General features: G+C 35.1%; 2 protein-coding genes across 2 annotated transcripts; both read right to left on the bottom strand.

Annotated features, from left to right (window-relative positions):
* Window positions 1-21,092: 21,092 nt before the first annotated feature.
* Window positions 21,093-21,455, bottom strand: LOC143581941 (uncharacterized). The gene has a single exon (XM_077064619.1). It carries the CDS (start codon window positions 21,453-21,455, stop codon window positions 21,093-21,095), a length of 363 nt encoding a protein of 120 aa, XP_076920734.1.
* Window positions 21,456-21,949: 494 nt separating this feature from the next.
* On the bottom strand, window positions 21,950-22,363 carry LOC143581940 (uncharacterized). Its single transcript, XM_077064618.1, has one exon. The coding sequence runs from the start codon at window positions 22,361-22,363 to the stop codon at window positions 21,950-21,952; it is 414 nt and encodes a 137-aa protein (XP_076920733.1).
* Between the last annotated feature and the right edge of the window lie 5,258 nt (window positions 22,364-27,621).

Below are 27,621 nucleotides of genomic sequence, written 5' to 3'. Positions count from 1 at the left end.
AGATGAAGGAAGCTTACTCGAACACACAAGATTTCTAGAGAAATAAATCACCAGACAAATAATCAAGTATAAATTATCAAATAGGCAACCTTGCTAGGAATCAATTAAGAATCCTAAATTAATAACCTATAGATAATTCTAATTGTCAACATTACTCGGATATCTGAATCTCACTAACCTTGCAAGTTTAGACTTACAATAGTGAAAAGTTAACAAATATCTATTCAAGTATACTATAAAGACAAAGTATGCCTGAAAATACTTCAAGAGTGCAAAATGTGCTAGAGAGGAATTATCCTTTGATATACAAGTATGCTCTAAACACAATGTGTACCCAAAAAGTAAAGTTTGCTGGGGATTTTCTGAAAGTAACAAGTATGCTGGGAGAACACTTGGAATGAGTCACCATTTGACAAGTGTGGTCAAAGCATGAAATTTCCTCGGTTAACAAAGTTTACTAGAAAAACCTTGTAATTTCAGAAAAATAACACGTAAAACTATGATGTATGCTAGACAAATACAAAATTCAAATAAAACAATTTAGATTACTTTAAACAGACATGTAAAGCATATTCATACATGTATCACATAATCATCAAGTGTGCTTGATAAAAACAACTTTCTGAACATCCAAGTTTACTCGAAAGTTTAAAATCATCAAAGTCTACCCAATAATACATGAAAAATTTATTTAAGTATAGATAATCATCAAGTTTGCTCGAATATCTTAAAAATTTAAACAAAACAACTAAGTTTGCTAGAATAGTTCAAAAATATTAAAACTTGCTAGGAATAATGTATTCAAACATATTCAATCATCAAGCTTGCTCGAATGAGGTAAAACATTCTATCAAAACACTATGTTTGCTAGAAAGTTCAAAAATCATCAAAGTTTGCTAGGAATAACGCATTCAGTCAAAATGAAGGTTAAAATGCAACACTGTTTGACTTAAACCATATTTCAAACAGATTTATCATTAAAGTTCAATGTTTAAGAGCAAATGGTGTATTAAGAGATCAAATTTCAGTTATTTCTTTCCAACTCTTTTTCTGAAAAGATCTCAACATGGGATCATATTGATTAAGTCACCTCTCAATACTTCATTCTTAGTAGTATTGCAACAGATCATGCAGGTTAATGGCATGTTTAGACCTAGCATGAATTTCATTACATATTAGTGATATGCTTAGGGTTCAATTAATTTGCATAATACAAAAATGGATAACACTTATTGTACTATGATGTCCCATATCTCTTCTCAAAACTTATTTGGCTTTCCCCAAATCATCCCAATTTGACTTCAACCACCTGATATTTAGTCAAAAATATTTTGATGACAGAACATATAAATTTTCATGAATTTTTCTTTTCAAAGCTTTCAAACATGTTGAGGTTGAATATTGGACTTACATGCCACACAATACAGACTTACTAGCCATCCATTCATGGTGTTTAGGACTTATAGTGATTCCCCACCTCTGTAGTCCTATAATTAACCCTCATGTTTGCATTTTTCTCAAAATTTGTGAACATTTCAAATTTTGGTTGATAATAAAATTTTTTATCACATTTGTTCTTTGTCATAGGTATAATATGTTTCATTTTTGGTGACCGAATACCAACAGGCTCGTGTATGACTAGGTAATCACTTTTCTGCCTATCATTCGGAGAGATTTATCTTGAAACATGCATATTCAACAATGTATCTCCACATTAAAATTTGCATCTTCATTAAGTTTATATCACCTCGGTTTTTACACATCATGAAAACCAAGCATACATATTAATGACTGCACTAATAATCTTTTTAACCTATTAAATCCATATGATTGGCATAAATAATCAATCTACTATCTATCATTTCCCAAAGGTTGGATCAATTTTCATTGATAACCTTTAAAGCTTCTACAAAGATTTGAACTGAATAATATTATCATGTCTCAACACCATCAACGTGCTTTGTTTTCTCAAAAATGTTTTGTGAAAAGAATTTTCTTGATTTTTATTCATTTGAGCATGCATTTTTAACATAAAAACAAGCTTTGACCAAAACTGGATGTAACATATTGGTGTGTTGTAAAACACACTTGCTTTCCGTATCATTTTTTATCATGTTTTAATTTCTTTTTAGTTTAATTATTAAGTTTTATGGTTTGTTTATGCTTGATTTTACAAAATTGAATATTTACTTGTAGGTTATGAAAGTTGGTGGAAAAGAATGAAATTTGAAGACTATAGGGGCTTATTTGATCAAGTTTGGATACTCCAAGTCAAGGCCCGACCCAAGCCCACAAGTTAGAAGCCTATATTGCATATTATATCAAGAAAAATAAAAATAATAAGAATCCTAACAGCCCTAAAATCCCGAAATTGAGCAGCCCAAATAGTGCCCATTATTGCGATCGACAGCAGCAAGGAGAAGGAAGAAAAAGTCTTGTGGCGGCTAGGGTTGGTAGTTTTGGACAGCTGGAAGAGAAGAAGAACATCAAAGGGAGTTGTGTGCAGCTGCTACGTGTCTCATACATTCATAAACTCAGCTTATAATCATAAGTATTCATCTTTAAACTTTGCTCTATTGTTCAAGAACCCTAACTAGTTAAACTTGATCTTTTTGTTGGATTGTTTTGCAAGTAATTTGGAGTTTGACTTGTGTTTGATTGTTTTTGATCATTGAATGAGTTTTATCATGTTTATATTGATGTTTATGATTTTTACTATGAATGTATGCTGCTGTCCAAAATCAATGAGTGGCTAAAGTAGTTAGTTCTACCTAGGTTAGATGATTATTGTTAGGTTTTAGTAAGTAGTTTGGATTGTTGATGATCATGGCTTGAATTGTTAATGTAAAGTTTGGTTTAAAATTGAATTAGGTTGTGTTTAGTGGCTGTGAATTTGTTAATTACACTTATAAACCTCTTGCTTTAATTAATTGAATGAGTTTTGATTGATTATTGCTTGTTAAGACTCTTTACTTAGTGTTTAGGGTTTGTTTGCGGGTTGATCAACCGTAGGATTTAAGTGAGTGTATTAATTGAATATAATCAGCGGGTAAGCACCTTCCTTGAGACCGAGAGGTGATAGGAAGTAAACTCGTCTCATAGCTTTTACTTGTTAGGAATAGGATCGCGCGAGAGCGGGTTCGGTTCTTGTCGGGTTTGGGTTTGTGAGCGATTAGTTGACCTAGTTTAAGTTGAAATAAATTGTTCCTCTATCCTTGGTTGCGTAGTATTCTTCTCCATTAGGGTAGTGTGTCGGTGAGATCGAGAGGAGAGTCGGCATTAGAGCACGTTAACAATTCGTCACCCGGTTAGTTTTTAAAATCAATTAAGGGTAGGTTAGATTTTGTTAGTGAGACCGAGAGGTGATCTAGCTTCCTGAGTGAACCTTAGTTGTGTCATTCCTTAAGAACCGGTGTCGTGAGATTCTACAATCCATTAGCTTACTATACCTTCAATAGGATTCATACCTAAGTAGACGTTTTTCCCATTGATAAATCGTATTTTCACAGTTTCGTTTAGTCTTCTTAAATTAAGTCTTATAAGTTAATTAAATTAAGTTAGGTTAAGTAGTTAATAATAGAAAAATCATTTTAAAAAATATATTATTTTTAGGTGAGTCTTATTTAGGGTTAAGTATTAGATACGTTTTCACGTTTCCTTGTGTTCGACACTCGGACTTCCTTAGTGCTATACTATTAGTGATCGGTACACTTGCCGGTTTTGTGTTGCTTCTTTAGGAATTTCGTTTAATAAATTTAAAGCTTAGTTGTGAGAGCATCGTTTTACACACATCAAGTTTTTGGCGTCGTTGCCGGGGACACGGTTTGAGGCGTATTGAGAACGACCCGAGTTAGGATTTGCCTATTGTATTTTCGTATATTTAGATTAGATTAGTTATTTTAATTAGTTTAGTTTTAGTTTAATTTTATTTTAAGTATTTTATTCTTTTTTTATCTGGTGCTCGTGATTCTTTTCTTTTGAGTGTTCCTTAACTGAAATATATTCGGACGAAACGTTGGAACGCCATGGTGTAAACTGTGTGGCGGAGATCACTGGGTACATGATGCTTATGAGCGAAGGAGGATAGAAACCGAGGCACAAAAGGCTGACTTCGAATCACTTTGGGTAGAACCTCCATACCGTTTCACATATGATCTGATGAGAAACTTCTTAGGGTATAGAGATTCATTAGGAAATATATTAGAGCCCACCCCGGAATTGGAGGCAATAATGGACGATGTACTACATGCTATTGTGAATGACTCGGTATATGTTCAACCTCCGAGTCAAACGCTTATCGAACCCCCAAGTGAGATTGAGGATTCAAGAGTAAGGGAAGAGATAGAGGAGGAGCATTTGTCCTCATGTGATGAAGAAGGTGAGAATCCACCCGGCCATAAAACAGATCCACTTGATGCATCACACCTGTCTTGTGAGAATGATATGATTGAGGATTTAGAAGGAGAACACCAAAAGTCTGAACTGATTAAAGAGGCGAATGTGGTTGTCTTGGATATTGGGGGTTGTCATGAAGAGCTTGTGGAGGATACCTCTATGGAAGTAGATGATACGGAATTTGACCCGGAAGGTGATATTGAAGGAATAGAAAGATGAATTCTTAGAGAGACACCACAGACAAGGGCACATGTAGACTTGGATCAAAGGAACTTGAAGGTGCGGATACGATATACGAAACAAAATAAAAAGTTGACACACAGCAAAGATGCCATCCTCCATCATTAAACGACTCGTATAAAGTTTGGTCCGGGTAAGTATAAGCCTTGGTGGTCCGACCCGTTTCAGGTTTTCAAAATCTCTTTAAATTTTTCTGGTGAGTTTTTCCCAACTAATAGTAAATGAATAAAACGAAACGTGTCGAGTGGGAAACGGATAAAGAAGAAGCCACCTGATTAAAATTGAGATTTGGGGTCAGGCTGAGGACCCGTTAAACTAAGCGCTCTCTGGAGGCAGCCCGAGATTTAGATTTTTGTTTCTTTTATTTTTGTTATTTAAAAATTTAAAAAATTCCAAAATTCAAAAAAATAAAAAAAAAATAAAAAATCAAAAAACACAAAAATATGTTTATTTCTTATGTTTTTGTTTTCTGTTTTGTACGCTGTTACATGCGAGCGAGTTTGAGTTATTGCATGTATTATTATGCACATGGTAGCTCTAATGGCGTTTTGGAACTGGTTCACCCGAGGTTGCGGCCGCGAATGAAATGTTATACGGTCGTTCGATTCATACACAATTGATGATGAATCTGCATCTAAACCAGGGGAGTAACCCATTCTCTGTTTTACTTTTTGCGTTAAGTTTTAATTTTATTTTTCAGTTTTTATTTTATTTTATTTCTTTCCTTGTTCTCATCGAGGACGATTTCGTTCTAAGTGTGGGGATGGGAATTTATTTTACTTAGTTGTAGGAAAAATTGAAAAAAAAAATTAAAAAAAAATTATATAAAAAAAAGAATTTTAAAGAAAAAAATTGTCCCTTGAAAATTGTTTATATTCTACGTTAAGCAGGAAATGATATTATTATCGTTGTGTTAACGAACTCTCGGAAATTTTGAAATAAATAATAATAATAATAAAAGGGATGGTTTGCATATCTGATTTGGGATGTGTCGGTAGGCCCAACTAGCTTTGATAGTCCTCTTTAGCATGTTTTCATATATATATAATAATTTAAAAACGGTGAAATCGAATTTCGATGCTTAGGGAGGATTACCATAATCTGAAAACTTTGAAATGGTAAGAATTAAATGCACTCAAAATAGCACACACCACATGTCCATCTTTCTACGAGCTTAGAAATAGTTATATTTTAGGGTGATATAAAAGATTGAAAAAAAAAGAAAAAAAAGAAAAAGAGAAAAAAAAGAAAAAAAAAAGTATGTTTTGAAAGTTTGTTATGTATTGTATTATTCAAAGTTGTTCAAGACAAGCAAAATGCATATGAAGAAAGTTATGTATTGTAAAATGCCAAATGAGCATTGTTTAAAGTTAGAAAAGGTGGACAATGATGCACATACTAGACGGGACTTAGAGTTTACGTGTTACCTTGGGGATGGTGACTCTGATGATACACTATTGGGGCTCGAAGGTTCTTAGTCAATAAATAAAAATTAAGAATTTATAGGACAAAGTCCAATAATATTTAGGAATAGCTCGTACGACCTCCACATTCATCCATCCAAATTTCACCGAGTACATCTAATTAGTACTATCAATTAGTCCTTGGCTTATGGTGATTTGTTGAACCAGTTTGCTTCGACTCTAGTCTTCTAGCTCTCTTTGTCTGAGATGGGGTAGGTGTAGCCTTAATTTTTGAACTTAAAACGTTTAATGCAAAAGGGGGCTTGATTGGCTGGTGGCTGGGTTTAAGTGGACAATAATATCGGCAATCGTGGTCAATATGTCAGGATGTTTCTTGTGCTTTGAAAATGATAATAATCTGAGAGTTTGTTGTTTTTCACTTGAGTATGATCCTGTGTAGATTACTTTTTCAGGGACGAAAAAGACTTAAGTGTGGGGATGTTTGATGTGTTGTAAAACACACTTGCTTTCCGTATCATTTTTTATCATGTTTTAATTGCTTTTTAATTTAATTATTAAGTTTTATGGTTTGTTTATGCTTGATTTTACAAAATTGAATATTTACTTGTAGGTTATGAAAGTTGGGGAAAAAAGAATGAAATTTGAAGACTATAGGGGCTTATTTGATCAAGTTTGGATACTACAAGTCAAGGCCCGACCCAAGCCCACAAGTTAGAAGCCTATCTTGCATATTTTATCAAGAAAAAAAAAAAAATAAGAACCCTAACAGCCCTAAAATCCCAAGATTGAGCAGCCCCAATTCTGCCCATTATTGCGATCGGCAGCAGCAAGGAGAAGGAAGAAAGTCTTGTGGCGGCTAGGGTTGGTAGTTTTGGACGGCTGGAAGAGAAGAAGAACATCAAAGGGAGTTGTGTGCAGCTGCTAGGAGTCTCATACATTCATAAACTCAGCATATAATCATAAGTATTCATCTTTAAACTTTGCTCTCTTGTTCAAGAACCCTAACTTGTTAAACTTGATCTTTTTGTTGGATTGTTTTGCAAGTAATTTGGAGTTTGACTTGTGTTTGATTGTTTTTTATCATTGAATGAGTTTTATCATGTTTATATTGATGTTTATGATGTTTCTTTGAATGTATGCTGCTGTCCAAAATCAATGAGTGGCTAAAGTAGTTAGTTCTACCTAGGTTAGATGATTATTGTTAGGTTTTAGTAAGTAGTTTGGATTGTTGATGATCATGACTTGAATTGTTAATGTAAAGTTTGGTTTAACATTGAATTAGGTTGTGTTTAGTGGCTGTGAATTTGTTAATTATACTTATAAACCTCTTGCTTTAATTAATTGAATGAGTTTTGATTGATTGTTGCTTGTTAAGACTCTTTACTTAGTGTTTAGGGTTTGTTTGCGGGTTGATCAACCGTAGGATTTAAGTGAGTGTATTAATTGAATATAATCAGCGGGTAGGAACCTTCCTTGAGACCGAGAGGTGATAGGAAGTAAACTCGTCTCATAGCTTTTAATTGTTAAGATTAGGATCGCGCGAGAGCGGGTTCGGTTCTTGTCGGGTTTGGGTTTGTGAGCGATTAGTTGACCTAGTTTAAGTTGAAATAAGTTGTACCTCTATCCTTGGTTGCGTAGTATTCGTCTCCATTAGGGTAGTGTGTCGGTTAGACCGAGAGGAGAGTCGGCATTAGAGCACGTTAACAATTCGTCACTCGGTTAGTTTTTAAAATCAATTAAGGGTAGGTTAGAGTTTGTTACTGAGACCGAGAGGTAATCTAGCTTCCTGAGTGAACCTTAGTTGTGTCATTCCTTAAGAACCGGTGTCGTGAGATTCTACAATCCATTAGCTAACTATACCTTCAATAGGATTCTTACCTAGGTAGACGTTTTTCCCATTGATAAATCGTATTTTCACTGTTTCGTTTAGTCTTCTTAAATTAAGTCTTATAAGTTAATTAAATTAAGTTAGGTTAAGTAGTTAATAAAAAAAAATCATTTTAAAAAATATATTATTCTTAGGTGAGTCTTATATAGGGTTAAGTATTAGATACGTTTTCACGTGTCCTTGTGTTCGACACTCGGACTTCCTTAGTGCTATACTACTCGGACTTGCCGGTTTTGTGTGGCTTCTTTAGGAATTTCGTTTAATAAATTTAAAACTAAGTTGTGAGAGCATCGTTTTACACACTTCACATATTCAAGAGCCATCATACTATGAATGACATGCATCAACACAAGCAGATTCAACATAATGTACATTCAAGACCGATTATGCAAACTCTATTCTGTCTAAACACATCATCATATTAGATTGTCCACATATTCAGAAATATCATATAAGCACACAGATTTATCAATTCAAATCACATTCAGACACACTTATCTTGATATCACACATATTCACTAAATTTAAGCAACCAAAGCAACATAAACACCTAAGTAACGCACATGATTATTTAAAGCACATTCATACAACATGACCTTTCTAAAGATGGTCACTCAATAGGACCTTTCTTTACATGCATACAATCACACATCAAGTACAACTCACTCAATAGGACCTTTCTAAAGATAGTCAGTTAGCACAAGAAGCACAGATCATTAATCAGACCTCATCAGAGTTGATCATTCCTAAAGCTTTCAGGAGAAAGTGAAATTTAGTTTTATCTAGTGGCTTGGTGAATAAGTCAGCCAATTTATCACTAGTATCAAATCTTTTCATTTCAATCAGTCCTTTCTCATTACAGTCTCTAATGAAATGATGTCTGATTTCAATGTGCTTGGTCTTGGAGTGTTGGACTGGGTTCTTTATTATGAACAAGGCCGCAGTATTGTCAATAAAGATGTTCAAGTAAATCAAACCGTAGTCCAGTAGTTGATTCTGAATCCAAAGGACTTGTGCACAGCAGGTAGATGCAGCAATGTACTCAGCTTCAACAGTTGATATTGACATAGTAGTTTGCTTCTTGTATTGCCATGACACCAGTCTGTGTCCTAGAAATTGACATCCATCAAATGTAGACTTCCTACTCACATTGCAGCCATCATAGTCACTATCAGTGTAAGCAACTAGATCAAAGGAATGGTTCTTTGGATACCTTATCCCTAAATCAGGTCTTCCCTTTAAATATCTAAAAACCCTCTTGACATCAGTCATGTGAGACACTTTTGGACTTGACTAGAATCTTGAACAAACACAGACAACAAACATAATGTCTAGCCTTGAAGCAGTCAGATACATTAGTGAACCAATCTTTGTTCTGTACTCGTGTTCATCAACAGGCTCCCTTTTTTCATCAGCTATCATCTTATCATGGGTGTTCATTGGGGTAGAAGTAGTCTTCAAGTCTTGACATTTGAACTTGTTCAACATGTCTTGCCCATACTTTGAATGATAAATAAAAATTCCATCCTTCTTTTGTTGAACCTGCAATCCAAGAAAGAAATTCATTTCACCCATAGAGCTCATGCAGTATTTTGACTTCATTATTTCTTCAAGTACCAAACACATTTGTTCATTTGTAGACCCAAAGATGATATCATCAACATACACTTTAAGCAGGAGTAAATCTCTTCCTCTTTTCTTGTAGAAGAGGGTTTTGTCAATTGCTCTCCTCTGAAAGCCATTAACAATCAAGTGATTTGATAACTCATCATGGCATGCTCTTGGAGATCTAGTCTATATAGAGCTTTGTTCAATTTATAGACTATTTAGAAACTCAGGATCCTCAAACCCTGGAGGTTGAGTAACATACACCTCCTCTTCAATTTTTCCATTCGGGAAGGTAGATTTAACATCCGGTTGAAACACTCTTATATTATTTGAAGCAGCATAAGCTAAGAAGATTCTGATAGCTTCTAGCCTTGCCACTAGATCAATCACTTCCTCAAAATCAATTCATTCTTCTTGTAAGCAGCCTAGTGCAACTAGGCTTGCTTTATTTTTAATTACAATCCTTTTCTCATCCCTTTTGTTTCGGAAAACCCATTTTGTTCCAATAGCATACTTATTTCTTGGCTTATCTACAAGCTCCCACACTTGAAGATTCCTGAATTGAGCTAAGTCCTCTTGCATTTCTTCCACCCAAATGTTCTCCTTTAGAGCTTGAACAACGTTCTTGTGTTCAACTTGGGATAGATAGCAGGAGTACAAATAGATGTTTGCAGATTCAGATGCACTTCAGTTAACTCTTTCATGAATATCTCCAATGATATTTTCAGGTGGATGATTTCTTTCAACAAAGGAAGTTTGCAGAATTAGATCAGTCGACACATTAGAATCAAGATTTGTATCTTTGAGATCAGGTTCCTAAAATGATCAAATCTGTAGTTGCATTATGAAATTCAGATGATTCTTCAGCCGAACTGTTATGAAGTTGAAGAAACATTGTTTTCAATGTTCAAACTTTAAAATAAAATTTCAAAATCTGGTTGTCTGTCATCTTGATCTTGAATAAACAAGTCATTAGGTTGCGCTTCATTGTTAAAAACTTGTTCTTGATCATTTTATTTTTCAGTTTGTTCATTATCCATGATATGATTTTCTTGAACAGGTGATTACTCAAGATTGTCATTTTGATCATTCTCGGGTTCATTATCAGGAGAATTTCTAACGAAGGAGTATTCAACATATTTTTCTGCAACTTTAGACCATAATTTGTCCAAGTCAACCTTCTTTTCTGACTTTCTTCTTGGACACTTTTTCAATACAAAGTTTCATCAAAGTCTACAGGATAAATCTTGAAAGACTCGATTAACTTCTCAAGATCAAACAACTAGGATGCTCCATCAACTTTATTAAACTGGTTTTCATTGAATATTATATCAGAAGATTCAATCACACTCAAGTGATCTTTCACATATACTCCATAAGCCTTTGAGTGTGTGGAGTATCCAACAAAGAAACAGTCTAAATATTTTGAATGATATTTGTTCAAACAGTCTTTGGTATTCAACAAAGAGCACATTTGTAGGGTTTCCTTTTAAACAAAATCTCATAAGGAGTTTTGTCAAGACATTTATTGAGAAGTACCATGTTCTGAGCATAGCAAGCATTATTGATAGCCTCTGCCCAAAAGGTGACAGGCAGATAAGCATCTGCTAACATGGTTCTTGCAGCTTCAATGAGTGTTCTATATCTTATTTCAGCTACTCTATTTTGTTTAGGAGTTCCAGGTGCACTGAATTGTTTTAGAATTCCTTTTGCAAGACAGAATTTAGTCATTTCACCATTCTTGAACTTAGTACCATTGTCACTTCTCATGACCTTCACCCTTACATCCAATTGGTTCTTAATCCTTGTAACACAACCCTTGATTCATTCAGCAGCTTCATCCATGGAATTCAGAAAATAAACCCATGTATATCTTGAAATATCATCAATAATCACTAGGAAATATCTTTTCTTTACTATACTAGGAACACTCACATGACCAAAAAAGTTCCATATGAAGCATTTCCAGTGCATGTACAATTGAGTTTACAAGTTTTGCTTTGTGTAATGACTTGCGTTGCTTACCTTTCTGACATGAAATGCATTTGTCATCAAGCTTGAACTCCCTTGTAGGTAAGCCAATTACATGTTCACTTTCAACAAGTTTGTTCATGTTTTTTAAAGTAACATGACAAAGCTTTATGTGCCACAATTTTGTTTCATTTTCAGTAGCCTTTGACAGAAAACAAGTTCCACCCCTAGAGATAGCATATTTCATTTTCAATTCATATAAATTTCCATTTCTGGGAGCCATCATCAAAATCATATCAGGAGGGTCAGGTTTGAGGATGAAACAGTGTGAATCATCAAAATCAACCTTATAACCTTTATCACACATTTGTCAGATGCTCAAAAGGTTATATTCCAATCCTTCCACATAAAATACATTGTCAAATGACACTTTAAAATTGGTTAGAATGCATTTCCACACAATCTTCACTCCATTCTCATCACTGCCAATGCAACAAGTCCTTCAAATTTTTCTTCATAATTTACCAGAGACCTCTAGTCACATGTCATGTGCATGGAACATCCACTGTCCATATACTATACATCATTAATTGGTGGGAATTGTTCCTGCACAAATCAAAGAAAAATGATCAGTTAAATGATGAAGTACAAGCTAGGTCAGCTTGCAAATCATTAGTGACATGAACAATTGTTGCATCGGGTTTGTGGTCTTCATAAACAACTTCACAAGATTCATCAGAATCATCTGTTTCATAGCCAATTTCATATGATGTTCCCACATATGGAACTATGCTCATGCATTCTTCAATGACAAATTATTTCTTCGCACTTGTCACTGTTGAAATCGGTCTACCCAAGACACATATTACAGTTGATGTGGCTAGTATGTTATGATCCAAGTCGGTTCATACCCAATAACATGCTAGACAAACACCCACGATATTTATTCTAAGATATGATCTAATAAATAAATATCAACACTTACGACATTAAGAAAATGAGTTTATAAATATTTGCACTTATGTGGTAAATAATTTACATGGATAATTTATATTTTGAGAGAGATATTTTTAATGTTATTCAAGTTGGTTAAATAACATGATGCATGTTACTTACATTATATTATGTTACAAATATAACACAAGTAATTAATTTTAAAGGGTTTGAATATTTAGAAGGGAATATCTTTTTCTCTCATCTATTTAATAATACACTCTTTCAAGAACAAGCAATAGAATTGATTGACCAAAAGAAGTGTGCAAAGGTTGCATATTCTCTCTCTCTCTCTTTCTTACACACAATTGCAAGTAAACTCTTCTTTTCTTTCTATTATTTTCAGCCAAGGGAGGGTTGAACAAGAAGGAGTTTTATAGTGTAAATCCTAGCAACCAAGGGTGCTTTGTTGGAAGCTTGAAGGGTATACAAGCTTGAGGTGCTTCTTTGAAGACTAGCTGTTCAATCCTCATCCTCCTTCATATTTCTTAGCATATTAAAGGTAGTATGCTAAAACACCCTATGGTTGTTTTTATAGCATGTATTATCATTCATGATTGAATATAATTTCAAAAAAATTTCTTACAAAAATCCTACTATATTCTTGCTATATTCTTCTTTTTTTTTTTTCATTTCAAATAAAAGATTAAAAGATCAGAAAAAATACCCAAAAATAACAATGAAACGTCCATTGTCTAATGGATAGGATAGAGGTCTTCTAAACCTTTAGTATAGGTTCAAATCCTATTGAACGCAATTTTTTTCCAGATCGTATATGCATCCGGGTATTGGGTTTTATTTAAAATCGGTTTTATCTTGATCATATTAACAAGAATTAAAACTAATTAATCCGCTGCGTTTTTCATATAAATGGGTTTACATGACTTTGATAATCTTGTTAAAACCCAACAATGGTATCAAGAGCCTCTTATACAGATATATGCTTCAATAGATCTAAAACTTTTCGGGTTTTATTGTGCAGTTCACCATATAGCCGAAAGTTTTAAGCTTTTGGTTACCCCTTGGTTTTTCAAGATTATACTTTACAAGCATGTGGTAATCTTGAAGAATTAAGTCATATGGATAATTAATTATTTTGTTTGGACAAAATCCGAAACTTTCGGTTTGGTTAGCCTTGGCTGAAAGTTTTATGGGTAAAAAGGGGAACCATTTTGGTCATTTAAGACCTTGCATATTTGGATGTGCATGTGAATGTTCATAACCTAGCCATGATCTTTTGGATGTGTGTTTGTGTTGTGATTTATTCGACTATTCAATTTGGTTGTCATATTCATTTATTTGGGTTTGTAATGTATTTATTCATATCATATTGGTTTGTAACAATAAGTAGATTAGTTGTATTTCTTTTACTAGAAAAAAATATATTAGGATATATTTTATTTTTTTGTAAAAGAGGATGTAACAAGGTTACGGTTTTTGTTTTGGGACTTAATGCACCTCATAGTCCAAGATGGGATCTGAGCCCAATGGCCAAAGCCCGAACTTGGAGGCCCTTGAAATCTTGGAGCTTAGGTTGGAGCCCAAATAAAGTGGAAGTGTCACGTGGGAGTTCACCGACACATGCCTTGTGTCACTCCCGTCCGCAAGGAGAGAGTTTTGGCACACTTGTTTCGGTCAACAAGTGTTGTAATTTTAGGTGGCTATGGTTATGAACTTGTGGTTTTTTATTTATTCTTGTTTGGTTGATTTATAATTTGTTTTGCATATGGATTATTAAAACTTAAAATCAACAACTTGCATAAAATTGGTTCCTTAGAAATAATAGGTAATAAAATTGGTTTTATTAAAGGTTGATGATTTCACAATAAAATGGGTTTTATTAAAAGGACTTTTGAAAATTGCTTTTCAAACAAAGTACCATACATTTGAATGCATGCAAATGGAAGGTACATAATAGTCTTCCAATCTAGAATTTAGAAAACTTGAATCCCTTTTAAAACAAATATAGTACCATCATTTTATACAACACTCGAATCACTTAGGAACTCGATGTGGGATAAAGGTCACCTAACCACATTGGAGGAAACTTGTGAGTTTGAGGTGGATTTGCCATATTTGTGGGATAAAGGTCACCTAACCACTTCTATGTGAAAATTCACACGTGTGTGTAAGTAGGACGACTTGATTTGGAAACCATGTGAATAGGGTCACTGAAGCATGGCATACAAAGGTGATGATGGGATTAAAGAGGTCAACTAAACATATGATGTTTAACAGATCCTATAAAATTAGAAGTTGCAAAGGGTTGTAATCGTCAAATGTTGACTACCTTATTAATTCAATAGTAGGATAAAGGTCACCTAACTACTACGTGAATGCAACGTTGGGTTCTAGATTTTAATCATTAATTGTCTTGAGACATAAATGATATCGAAAATTCTAAAATTGAGCTTTGTTATGTAGATGGCCGCAAACAATCCACCTAACGGAATTATCACACCCGTGCATAACCTATCACTAAGAGGTATACTTGATAAGGATTATCTTAACTATAACAATTTTATGGATTGGTATCGAAACTTGAGAATTGTTATCATGCAAGAAAAGAAATTCTACGTATTGAACGATCCTATTCCCGACGAATCAATCATTGAAGATGTTGATGCCTATAACGATTGGTTAAAATACACCGAGGATTCGATGCAAGTTTCTTGTTTCATTTTGGGAACTACGATTCCAGAAATTCAAAAGGATATTGAAAATCAAGGGGCGTATGTCATAATCACCCAATTAACGAAATGTTCCTTACTCAAGATAGGGTTGAACGCTTCGAAACGGTTCGAGCGCTTCATGCATGTTGTAACAACTCCAATTTTAGGGCGCAATTATTTATTTATTTATTTTTGTGTTTATTAATCAAATTTAATGTCACATACCATACATTTATATATAAACGACACTATATAAAAATAAAACAAGAACTAGGATCCATCAAGTGTTGTGAACACGGATTAAGCCGAAGAGGCTTGGCAAACATATTGAATACGTGTTCAAACTCAAACCCTTAAAATACCAATGATGCCATCCAAAACCCGTACACAAAACGAATTCGATTAGAAGCTTACAAGCCGGACTTGACACGTTTGACGTGTGAAACACGAGAATGTAAAGCATAAACAAATACATTATATCTATGTGTTACATGATCTAGGAATTTACCATTACCAAATCATTTGATAAAAGTGTGTACGTACACACATATATAAATAACTGCACATGCATAAATTACTAAATTATACATATACATATAACTACACACACATAATTACTTGTAATTTAGCAAAACCCACCAGATTATATTTACTACTACTATTTTTCTATATGTATAGATCAGTTAATTTTCTTTCTAGTCTATTAACCTAAACAAAGAATAATACATAATCCTTTATTCATTATTATCACAAAAGTTTACTAAAAAATATGGTAAAACAGATTTTGTTTCATAAACCACCGATTCTTAGACATTGAACTCCAGACATGTGACCTACACACATGATACTTTTATATATATATATATATATATATATATATATATATATATATATATATATATATATATAAGCCATAGTTCAATTCAAAAGTTCAATTGGTTACAAAAACCTCAAGTTTCTATTTCTTTTAAAATACATCTCTCTTTTATTTTTGCTGGTTTCATGAATTTGTTCCCCAATGTTATTTTATTTATTAATTGCTATCGTACGTATATACATGAAAAAAAGGGCTATAATGTCTCTAGATATCTCTAATCAACCAATGGGATTAACAAATTAATATGGATATTCTTAAGGTGTAAATCTAACTCAAATATTTGAGAATCCATGAAAATTATCAAATCTCTCCATAATATCTCTAGAATACTCCCAAATTTTCAACTTCCTATGTTTGATTTGGAAAATCAAAATGGCAGATCTCTTCATCATTCACAGATCGTTCCATGACTTTGCACATCAGACAATCATCTGGAGGAATTACAAATTCAGGTTTAGGATGAAACAAAGTGAATCATCAAAATCAACCTTATAACCTTTATCACACATTTGTGAGCTGCTCAAATGGTTATATTGCAATCCTTCCACATAAAATACATTTTCAAATGACACTTTGTCATTGGTTAGAATGCCTTTCCATACAATCTTCCCTCCATTCTCATCAATGCCAATGCAACAGGTCCTTCAAACTTCTCTTCATAATTTACCAGTGACCTCTTGTCACATGTCATGTGCATGGAACATCCACTGTCCATATACTATATATCATTGATTGGTGTGGATTGTTCCTGCACAAATCAAAGAAAAATGATCAGTTAAGTGATGAAGTACAAGCTAGGTCACTTGCAATTCATCAATGACATGAACAATTGTTGCATCGGGTTTGGGGTCTTCATAAACAATTTCACATGATTCATCAGAATCATCTGTGTCATAGGCAATTTCATATGATGTTCCCACATATGGAACTATGCTCATGCATTCTTCAATGATAAATTCTTTCTTCACACTTGTCACTGTTGAAATCGGTCTGTCCAAGACACATATTATAGTTTATGTGGCTAGTACGTTATGATCCAAGTCGGGTCATACCCAATAACATGCTAGACAAACACCCACGATATTTATTCTAATATATGATCTAATAAATAAATATCAACACTTAAGACATTAAGAAAATGAGTTTATAAATATTTGCACTTATGTGGTAAACAGTTTATATGGATAATTTATATTTTGAGAGAGATATTTTATAATGTTATTTAAGTTGGTTAAATAACATGATGCATGTTACTTACATTATATTATGTTACAAATATAACACAAGTAATTAATTTTAAAGGGTTTGAATATTTAGAAGAGAATATCTTTCTCTCTCATCTATTTAATAATACACTCTTTCAAGAACATGCAATAGAATTGATTGGCCAAAAGAAGTGTGCAAAGGTTGCATACTCTCTCTCTATCTCTCTTTCTTACACACATTTGCAAGTAAACTCTTCTTTTCTCTCTATTATTTTCGGCCAAGGGAGGGTTGAACAAGAAGGAGTTTTATAGTGTAAATCCTACAAGCTTGAGGTGCTTCTTCTTTGAAGACTAGCTGTTCAATCCTCATCCTCCTTCATATTTCTTAGCATATCAAAGGTAGTATGCTAAAACACCCTATGGTTATTTTGATAGCATGTATTATCTTATATGAATCCGGGTATTGGATTTTATATAAAATCGCTTTATATTGATCATATTAACAAGACTTAAAACTAATTAATCCGCTGCGTTTTTCGTATAAATGGGTTTGTATGACTTTGATAATCTTGTTAAAATCCAACAATGGTATCAAGAGCCTCTTATATAGATATATGCTTCAATAGATGTAAAACTTTTCGGGTTTTATGGTGAAGTTCATCATATAGCCGAAAGTTTTAAGCTTTTGGTTACCCCTTGGTTTTCAAGATTATACTTTACAAGCAAGTGGTAATCTTGAAGAATTAAGTCATATGGATAATTAATTATTTTATTTGGACAAAACCTGAAACTTTCGATTTGGTTAGCCTTGGCTGAAAGTTTTATGGGTAAAAAGGGGAACCATTTTGGTCATTTAAGACCTTGCATATTTGGATGTGCATGTGAATGTTCATAACCTAGCCATGATCTTTTGGATGTGTGTTTGTGTTGTGATTTATTCGACTATTAAATTTGGTTGTAATATTCATTTATTTGGGTTTGTAATCTATTTATTCATTTCATATTGGTTTGTAATAATAAGTAGATTAGTTGTATTTCTTTTACTAGAGAAAAATGTATTAGGATATATTTTATTTTTTTTTTGTAAAAGAGGATGTTTACGGTTTTTGTTTTGGGCCTTAATGGACCTCATAGTCCAAGATGGGATTTGAGCCCAATGGCCAAAGCCCGAACTTGGAGGCCCAAGGAATCTAGGAGTGGAGCCCAAATAAAGTGGAAGTGTCACAACACAAGGTGGACACTTGAAGCATTGGGATGCAGGGTCAATTGGGAGTTCACCAACACATGCCTTGTGTCACTCTCGTCCGTTAGGATAGACCTTTTGACATACTTGTTTCGGTCAACAAGTGTTGTAATTTTAGGTAGCTATGGTTATGGACTTTTGGTTGTTTATTTATGCTTGTTTGGTTGATTTATAATTTTTTTTGCATATGGATTGTTAAAAGTTAAAATCAACAACTTGCATAAAATTGGTTCCTTAGAAATCATTAGGTAATAAAATTGGTTTTATTAAAGGTTTATGATTTCACAATAAAATTGGTTTTATTAAAAGGACTTTTGAAAATTGCTTTTTCAAAGAAAGTACCATACATTTGAACGCATGCAAATGGAAGGTACATAATAGTTTTCCAATCTAGAATTTAAAAAAATTGAATCCCTTTTAAAACAAATATAGCCCCATCATTTTATACAACACTCAAATCACTTAGGAACTCGATGTGGGATAAAGGTCACCTAACCACATTGGAGGAAACTTGTGAGTTTGAGGTGGGTTTGCCATATTTGTGGGATAAAAGTCACCTAACCACTTCTATGTGAAAATTCACACGTGTGTGGACGACTTGATTTGGAAACCATGTGAATAGGGTCACCGAAGCATGGCATACAAAGGTGATGATGGGATTAAAGAGGCCAACTAAACATATGATGTTTAACAGATCCCATAAAATTAGAAGTTGCAAAGGGTTGTAATCGTTAAATGTTGACTACCTTATTAATTCAATAGTAAGATAAAGGTCACCAAACTACTATATGAATGCAATGTTAGGTTCTAGATTTTAATCATTAATTGTCTTGAGACATAAATAATATCGAAAATTCTAAAATTGAGCTTTGTTAAATTATGTAGATGGCCGCAAACAATCCACCTAACGGAATTATCACACCTGTGCATAACCTATCACTAAGAGCTATACTTGATAAGGATCATCTTAACTATAACAATTTTATGGATTTGTATCGAAACTTGAGAAATGTTCTCATGCAAGAAAAGAAATTCCACATGTTGAACGATCCTATTCCCGACGAACCAAACATTGAAGATGTTGATGCCTATAACAATTGGTTAAAATACACCGAGGATTCGGTGCATGTTTCTTGTCTCATGTTGGGAACTACGATTCCCGAAATTCAAAAGGATTTTCAAAATCAAGGGTCATATGACATAATCACCCAACTTAAGGAAATGTTCCTTAATCAAGATAGGGTTGAACACTTCGAAACGGTTCGAGCGCTTCATGCATGTTGTAACAACCCCAATTTTAGGAAGTAATTTTTTATTTATTTATTTTTGTGTTTATTAATCAAATTTAATGTCACATACCATACATTTATATATAAACAACACTATATAAAAATAAAACTAGAACTAGGATCCATCAAGTGTTGTTATGAACACGGACTAAGCCGAAGAGGCTTGGCAAACATATTGAATACGTGTTCAAACTCAAACCCTTAAAATACCAATGATGCCATCCAAAACCCGTACACAAAACGAATTCGATTAGAAGCTTACATGACGGACTCGACACGTTTGACGTGTGAAACACGAGAATGTAAAGCATAAACAAATATATTATATGTATGTGTTACATGATCTAGGAATTTACTATTACCAAATCATTGGATAAAAGTGTGTACGTATACACACATATATAAATAACTACACACGCATAAATTACTAAATTATACATATACATATAACTACACACACATAAATCAATCAATCAATCAATCAAGCCCTGTATATCCCACCGCATAGCACGCTATCGGTAGGGTCAAGGGAGGGTGGGATGTAGGCAAGTCTTTCCTCTATCTGTGTGAATAGAGAGGCTTCTTCTAGAGAGACCCCCGGATCATAAAGCTACATACAGGTAAAAAGAGTAAACATACATCCTACAACCAAAGACACTTAGCAATACATAGAATAGCAAACTACCAAAATAGCAAGGAATCTGTAACCAATAAGATTTGGGCATAAGAATCACAAGACAACATCAAACAAAAAATATACATAAACAACAAGGAGCCAAGCTAGCCAAAGTAGACCCTAAATACAAAGCTAAGCTAACTAGGTACATTCCCCTAGAAAGTCGCTAACCTTAATCCTACGTCTCCACGAATCTCTATCCTGGACCATGTCCTCAGAGAGGTGCAACTCTATCATGTCATGTCTAATTCTCTTATCCCGAGTCAATTTAGGCCTGCCTCTACTCCTCTTTCCTTCCACAATGAAGGTTTCCACTACTCTAATTGGCGCTGTTGTTGGTCTCCTTTTCACATGCCCAAACCATCTCAATCTCCCTTCCTTTATTTTCTATGATATGCTAACTACTCCTAACCTTTCCCTAAAGACCTAATTTCTAATCCTATCTAATCTAGTGTGTCCGCACATCCACCACAGCATCCTTATCTCTTGTACTTCATCTTGCGCTCATGTGTCTTCTTGATGGCCCAACAGTCTGTTCCATACAACATTGCAGGTCTAACTGCGACTCTATAAAATTTCCCCTTTAATTTAGATGGGAACTGCTTGTCGCATTAAACCCCAGTGGCTGCTTTCCACCTACACCAGCCAGCTTGTATGCGGTGGGTTATATCACTGTATATCTCTCCATTGCTTTGGACAAACGATCCTAAATATTTAAACTTCGTTATCTGCGGAACCACTTGGTCCTCAATAGTGATCTCGGTGTCCTCGCTATCGCCAACACCACTGAAGTCACAAAAAAGGTACTCTGTCTTAGAGCGACTAATTCTTAACCCTTTATCCTCTAAAGCTACACGCCACTCCTCTAGCCTTTCGTTCAAGCTTTGTTTAGTCTCAGCCACTAACACAATATCATCTGCAAAGAGCATGCACCATGGGACAGGCTCCTGAATCGACTTGGATAGCTCATCCATGAATACCGTGAAAAGAAACGGGCTCCTGAATCGACTTGGTGGAGTCCCATCTCCACCAGGAAAAAATTTGTATCTTCTACCGGCGTACGAACACTAGCTGTAATCCTGTCATACATATCTTTAATTAAGTCTATATACTTTTCAGGTACCCCTCTAACTTTTAAACTACCCCAGATTAGTCTACGTGGCACACTGTCATATGCTTTTTCAAAGTCGATGAATACCATATGTAGGTCCCTCTTTTTCTCCCTATACTTCTCCATTAATCTTCTCAATATGTGTATCGGTTCCGTTGTTGACCGTCCTAGCATGAAACCAAATTGGTTAACGATAACCTGCGTTTCTCTCCTAATTCGTGTCTCGATTACTCTCTCCCATAATTTCATAGTATGAGCTAACAACTTAATTCCTCTTTAATTTCCACAACACTGTGCGTCTCCCTTGTTCTTGTATAGGGACACTACTACACTACTCCTCCACTGGTCTGGCATTTTTCAGTTCTTGAAAATAAGGTTGAATAGAGTACTGAGCCATTGGACTCCTTCATCCCCTAAACACTTCCAAGCCTCAATCGGTATATTGTCTAGACCAACCGCCTTAGCCCTTCCCATCTTCCTAAGTGCTATCCTCACCTCTCCCTGTGTGATACCTCTACAGTAGGAGTTATTTCTTTGTTGTCTCTGCTTAACAGGGTTGTCTGTTTCTCGTTGGTAGGTCTGTCTACCATTAAAAAGACTATTAAAATAATTTTTCCATCTCTGTTTAATGTCTTGTTCCTTAATTAAGACACGCTCATCCTCTCCCTTTATATATTTCACTACTCCTAGGTCATGTCTTCTATGCTCCCTGGCTTTAGCAATCTTGAACATATCATGCTCCCCCTCCTTTGTTTCCAGACGTGCATACATCTGTCTATACGCTGTATTTTTTGCCTCTGTCACCACCTTCTTCGCCTCTCCCCTAGCGTTTTGTATTTCTCCCTCAACCTCCAACGCTCCCCCCTAATTTGTGCACCTTAAAAGATCCCTAAGACTCTGTTACTTATCCTTGATCTTACTCTGCACATCCTCATTCCACCACAATGATTCCTTGTCCCCAGTAGTCCTGCCTGTCGTGACCCCTAGCGTGTCCTTTGCCACTCGAGTGATAGAAGCTGCCATATCCTCCCACATCTGGTTTGCGTCCCCAACAGGATGAATTGTTGTTGTCGAGATGACCTTTTCCTTGAACATCGTAATGTTGGTGCCCTTCAAATTTCCCCATCTTATCCTATGTCGCCCTTTTCTCTCCATCGTAGTCACTTTCTCTCTCAGTACTATATCTGCCACCAGTAAATGGTGTAGAGCTGCTGCGGTCTCCCTCGATATCACCTTGCAGTCTCTCCACCGTCTTCGATCGTGTTGCCTCATTAAGAGATAGTCGATTTGTGTATTCCTTCCCCCACTGGTAAAAGTGATTAGGTTTGAGTCCCTTTTCCAAAAGAAAGAGTTCAGAATACCTAGGTCATGGGCCACTGCAAAATCTAAAAGATCCCTACCCGGTTCGTTCCTATCCCCAAAACCAAAACCTCCATGAACTATCTGAAAGCCATCACTATCCTTGCCGATATGACCATTGAAATCACATCCTACGAAAATGGTCTCCTCCCTTGATACAGCCCTCACTACTCCATTTAGGCAATCCCAAAACTCCCTCTTTTCTTGGTCTCCTAGTCCCACGTGTGGCGCATTAGCGCAAACCACATCCACTACTTCGACTCCTAACACTAACCTTAATAACATCACCCTATCGTTATATCTTTTCACCTCAATCACATTCTTATGCAATTCTATAGCCACCAGAAAGCCTACTCTATTTTTTGCTCCATCCGCTCCCGAATGCAATAGCTTGTAGCCATTCTCTCTACGCCTCTCTGCCCCTTCCACCTAGTCACTTGGAGGCACGCTATATGAACCATACATCTCTTAAGAGCATCTATCACCTCTAACAATTTACCACTTAGAGTCCCTACATTCCATGATGCCACACGCAAACTATAACCCCTACCCTTTCCCTTTCCGGCACCCCTCATCCTTGGAAACAAACTATACCCCTACCCTTTCCCTTTCCTACACCCTTTCCATCTCTTAAGAGCATCTATCACCTCTAAATACACACACATAAATTACTTGTAATTTAGCAAAACCCACCAGATTATATTTACTACTACTATTTTTCTATATGTATAGATCAGTTAATTTTCTTTCTAGTCTATTAACCTAAACAAAGAATAATACATAATCCTTTATTCATTATTATCACAAAAGTTTACTAAAAAAATATTGTAAAACAGATTTTGTTTCATAAACCACCGATGCTTAGACATCGAACTCCAGACATGTGACCTACACACATGATACTTATATATATATATATATGATACTTAAATATAAGCCATACTTCATTTCAAAAGTTCAATTGATTACAAAAACCTCGAGTTCCTATTTCTTTTAAAATACATCTCTCTTTATTTTTGCTGGTTTCATGAATTTGTTCCCCAATGTTATCTTTTTTATTAATTGCTATCGTACATATATATATATATGAAAAAAGGGCTATAAAGTCTCTAGATATCTCTAATCAACCAATGGGATTAACAAATTTATATGGATATTCTTACGGTGTAAATTGTCACACCCTCAAAATCCACTAACGGAGTTTTACCGTCAGAGGGTGTGAACTAACAAGATCGTAATCATAAGTTATAATCAAACACTATGTTCAAAGTTTTCAAACCACGAATATTAAATTTAAATAAGTTCGGAAGCGTAAATCATAAACCAAATGTTGCGTCACGCAGGACGACTTAAAAACCCAATTAATAAAAGTTTAAAACAAGTTTTTCAAAACGATGGTATTCAATGAATGCATGTTCCTATACCGCGTGCCCGCCTCGGCTACCTGAGAATAACATACTAAAAGTGTCAACACAGGGTTGGTGATTTCACAAGTTTATATAAATAAAGAGTTTGCGTTTGCGTTTACGTTTTGCTTTTGCGTTTGCGTTTGCGTTACCAGATAGTGTTAAGTCAATTATATATCAATAGGTAGCTAGCCTATGAAACAAGTATTACTAAGTGTTCGACACTGAAGCTGAATGTTTATCAATTGCCTTGCCACCATGTCTACCACGACCATGGAAAATGTGTTAGCCAAGATTACACCCACTCGACCTGCCGTCGAGTTTAGAGTTGGGTGGGGTTTGTCAAACCCAGTAGTACTACTCAACAGTGACTCGCTATTATACAAATACTAAACGGTTCGATGTTATGAAGGACTTTAGTTGGTTTGTTTGCCACTTAGCCTTACAAGCGATATATAACCAATAACAAAATCTAAAGTGTTTGGAGTATGTTATCTCCCCCAAGTAAAAAGCGTTTAAAAGAGTAAAAGGGGACGTGAAACTCACTGTTCGCGAAGAATTCAAAAACAAATCCGAGAGATGCGCGTCAAAGAAAATCCTCACTAGTGCTCCAAAACAAAAATGAGATTCTCTAAGTATTTAAACTATTATTGAGTCTCTAGACTCGGCACATAATAACTATGCATGAGATACGTTTCGTGTTTCGTTTGTGAATTATGTGTGACTCGACAAACACATTGGTGACACGTTACATGTGTATACAACTACTTAAGCATCAAATACTAACATTGTACATTACTAGTAAATTATCTCCCCACAAGGGCAGTTTTGTCAAAACATGGCAATTATCTATTAACAAACACGTTTCATGTATTTTCACATAGTTCAGCAGCTAGTTTTATCAAGACAGATTTCTACTTGAAAGATTACTCTATTCAACAAATCATAACATATCAATTAATTCACCAATAATCGTCACGAAAGCTCACATGAGTTAGGCTTCCAGAACTGTTTTTATTGTATTTTTATTCCACATAGTTTTCTCACAAAGACCAAAACATTACAGTAAACTCACAGCAGTCAAAATCGTGGGCAACAGAATGATATTTGTTATTCCCGTTAAATGGTAAATTAAATTAATGCAAGACCAATTGGGTTAGCTTCTTAACTCAAAATGTTAACTTCCAGAAGTGGAACTAACCCATTTGGTCTTGTTGTTTATGAGATATGATAATTTCGAAACAGCCTAACAGCAGACCTCACAATTCAGACTTGCACATCAGTTTTGTAAAATAATAAAAGTTAACTTTTACACGTCCAAAAATTGCAAATTTGGACTCTTTAGAAACTAGACTCAATATAGTACACTGTAGTGTTAATAATTTCGACCAATTACCAGATTAAAATTCAGTTACAGTGTCTAAACATAAACTTAACAATCTGTCAAGTACCAGTTTACATCAAAACTCAACATAACAACAATCTATGAATCATAATTCATGCATATAACACTCTAGACACAAGATTAACCAACCATGCATATCAATTTCACATTACACACATAGTTAGGGTTTTTCTTTAAAGTTTAAAATCAAAGAACAAGTGATTAACAAGCAAGAATAACACAACTAGTTATCAATTTCATTAGCAATTCATCATCAACATACAATCAAACCCTAACTCATCTTAATCATCACTTTCAAGAATATAGGGTTTTGATTAACCCATTCAATATGAAAATTAAACACTTAGAATGCATAGAGTAGTTGTTAATTACCTTCCTAGCACCTTAATTCTTCAACAAAACTTGAAAAAGGTTGTATGTATGTGTGGGTGATGTGACGGCAGCCAAGGGAGAGGGAGGGGGGCCGATCGGTTGTGAGGGAGAGGGAGGGAGGTTAGGGTTTTTGTTAATATTAAATATTAACTTGTTATACTTAAGTCCCTCTACTTCTTGTTATTCAATATCTAGTATAATTAATAACCCTTGACTCTTGAATTTTGTGTTCTATGTATAAATATCAAGTAGCATATAACTTAACACGTTATTATCAAATATTTATTGTTTTGATGTTTGTTGTGTGTTCACCAATGGTTTGAGTCAACTCGTTTGCGTTTCGGTGAAATCCCGAAAGACTACATGTGTAGTGATTGTCATGCGTCATTTAAAACCCTAGTTTAAATGTAATGAGATGCGCGTTATAGATCAAGTGATCTTAAGTTTGAATTGACGGATTTTGGATTAACGGAGTTAACCTGAAATTAGCGAGTGTCACATTATTCCCATGTTGAAAGAATTTTCGTCCCGAAAATTTGAGTCAAGACGCGACGAGTGTCTGAAAAAGCAAGAAAAATTTTCAGTTTGTCATATCATCCCCTAGTAGAAAGAAATTTCGTCCCGAAATTTAATTCATACCTCTGGTGATTTCTAACGGTTTGACGGCTTTAGCGGTTTCGGTGTTTGGTCAACCCTTCAAAAAGGTGAGGATACTTTTTCATCATTTGGTCCTCGCGTTCCCACGTGAACTCTGGTCCACGTCTCGAGTTCCAACGAACCTTAACGATTGGAATTTTGCTGTGCTTGAGTGTTTTGGTTTCCCAATCCAAAACTTCGACTGGTTATTCGATGAAGCGTAGCTGTTCATCAACTTGCAACTTGCCCAGAGGAACTGCTTGGGTTTCATCGGAAAGACATTTCTTCAAATTGGATACATGGAATACATTGTGTATGCTACTGAGTTCTGTTGGTAAATCCAGTCGGTACGCTACCGGACCAATGCGCTCAGTTATCCGGTAAGGGCCAACGTATCGTGGATTTAGTTTGTTTCGCTTTCCGAAGCGAAGCACACCTTTCCAAGGTGAGACTTTGAGTAATACTTGGTCGTTCACTTGAAATTCAAGAGGCTTTCGGCGCTTGTCGGCGTAACTCTTTTGGCGATCTCGTGCTGCTGCCATGCGGTTTCGGATTTGAACAATCTTTTCAGAGGTTTCAAGTACTAATTCTGGACCGGTGATTTGGCTATCACCCACCTCTGCCCAGCAGAGAGGTGATCAACACTTTCGTCCGTACAACGCTTCAAACGGCGCTGCTTTAATGCTTGGGTCGTAGCTGTTATTATACAAAAACTCTACCAAAGGCAAGTGAGGTTCCCAACTCTATCCGAAATCCAACACGCATGCACGCAACATGTCCTCCAAGGTCTGAATGGTGCGCTCACTTTGCCCATCCGTCTGAGGATGGTATGCAGTGCTCATATCAAGGCG

The sequence above is a fragment of the Bidens hawaiensis genome, unplaced genomic scaffold (genome assembly GCF_021521415.1).
Source record: "Bidens hawaiensis isolate Kalapana, Puna unplaced genomic scaffold, B.hawaiensis_p1.1 tig00031294_1, whole genome shotgun sequence".
Lineage (NCBI taxonomy): Eukaryota > Viridiplantae > Streptophyta > Magnoliopsida > Asterales > Asteraceae > Bidens > Bidens hawaiensis.
This window is presented reverse-complemented; position numbering and strand designations above follow the sequence as displayed.

What these genes read in the sequence shown, in the direction of transcription:
- LOC143581941 (XM_077064619.1), bottom strand. Translation starts at nt 21,455, where the DNA reads ATGGATGAGCTATCCAAGTCGATTCAGGAGCCTGTCCCATGGTGCATG.
- LOC143581940 (XM_077064618.1), bottom strand. Translation starts at nt 22,363, where the DNA reads ATGTATGCACGTCTGGAAACAAAGGAGGGGGAGCATGATATGTTCAAG.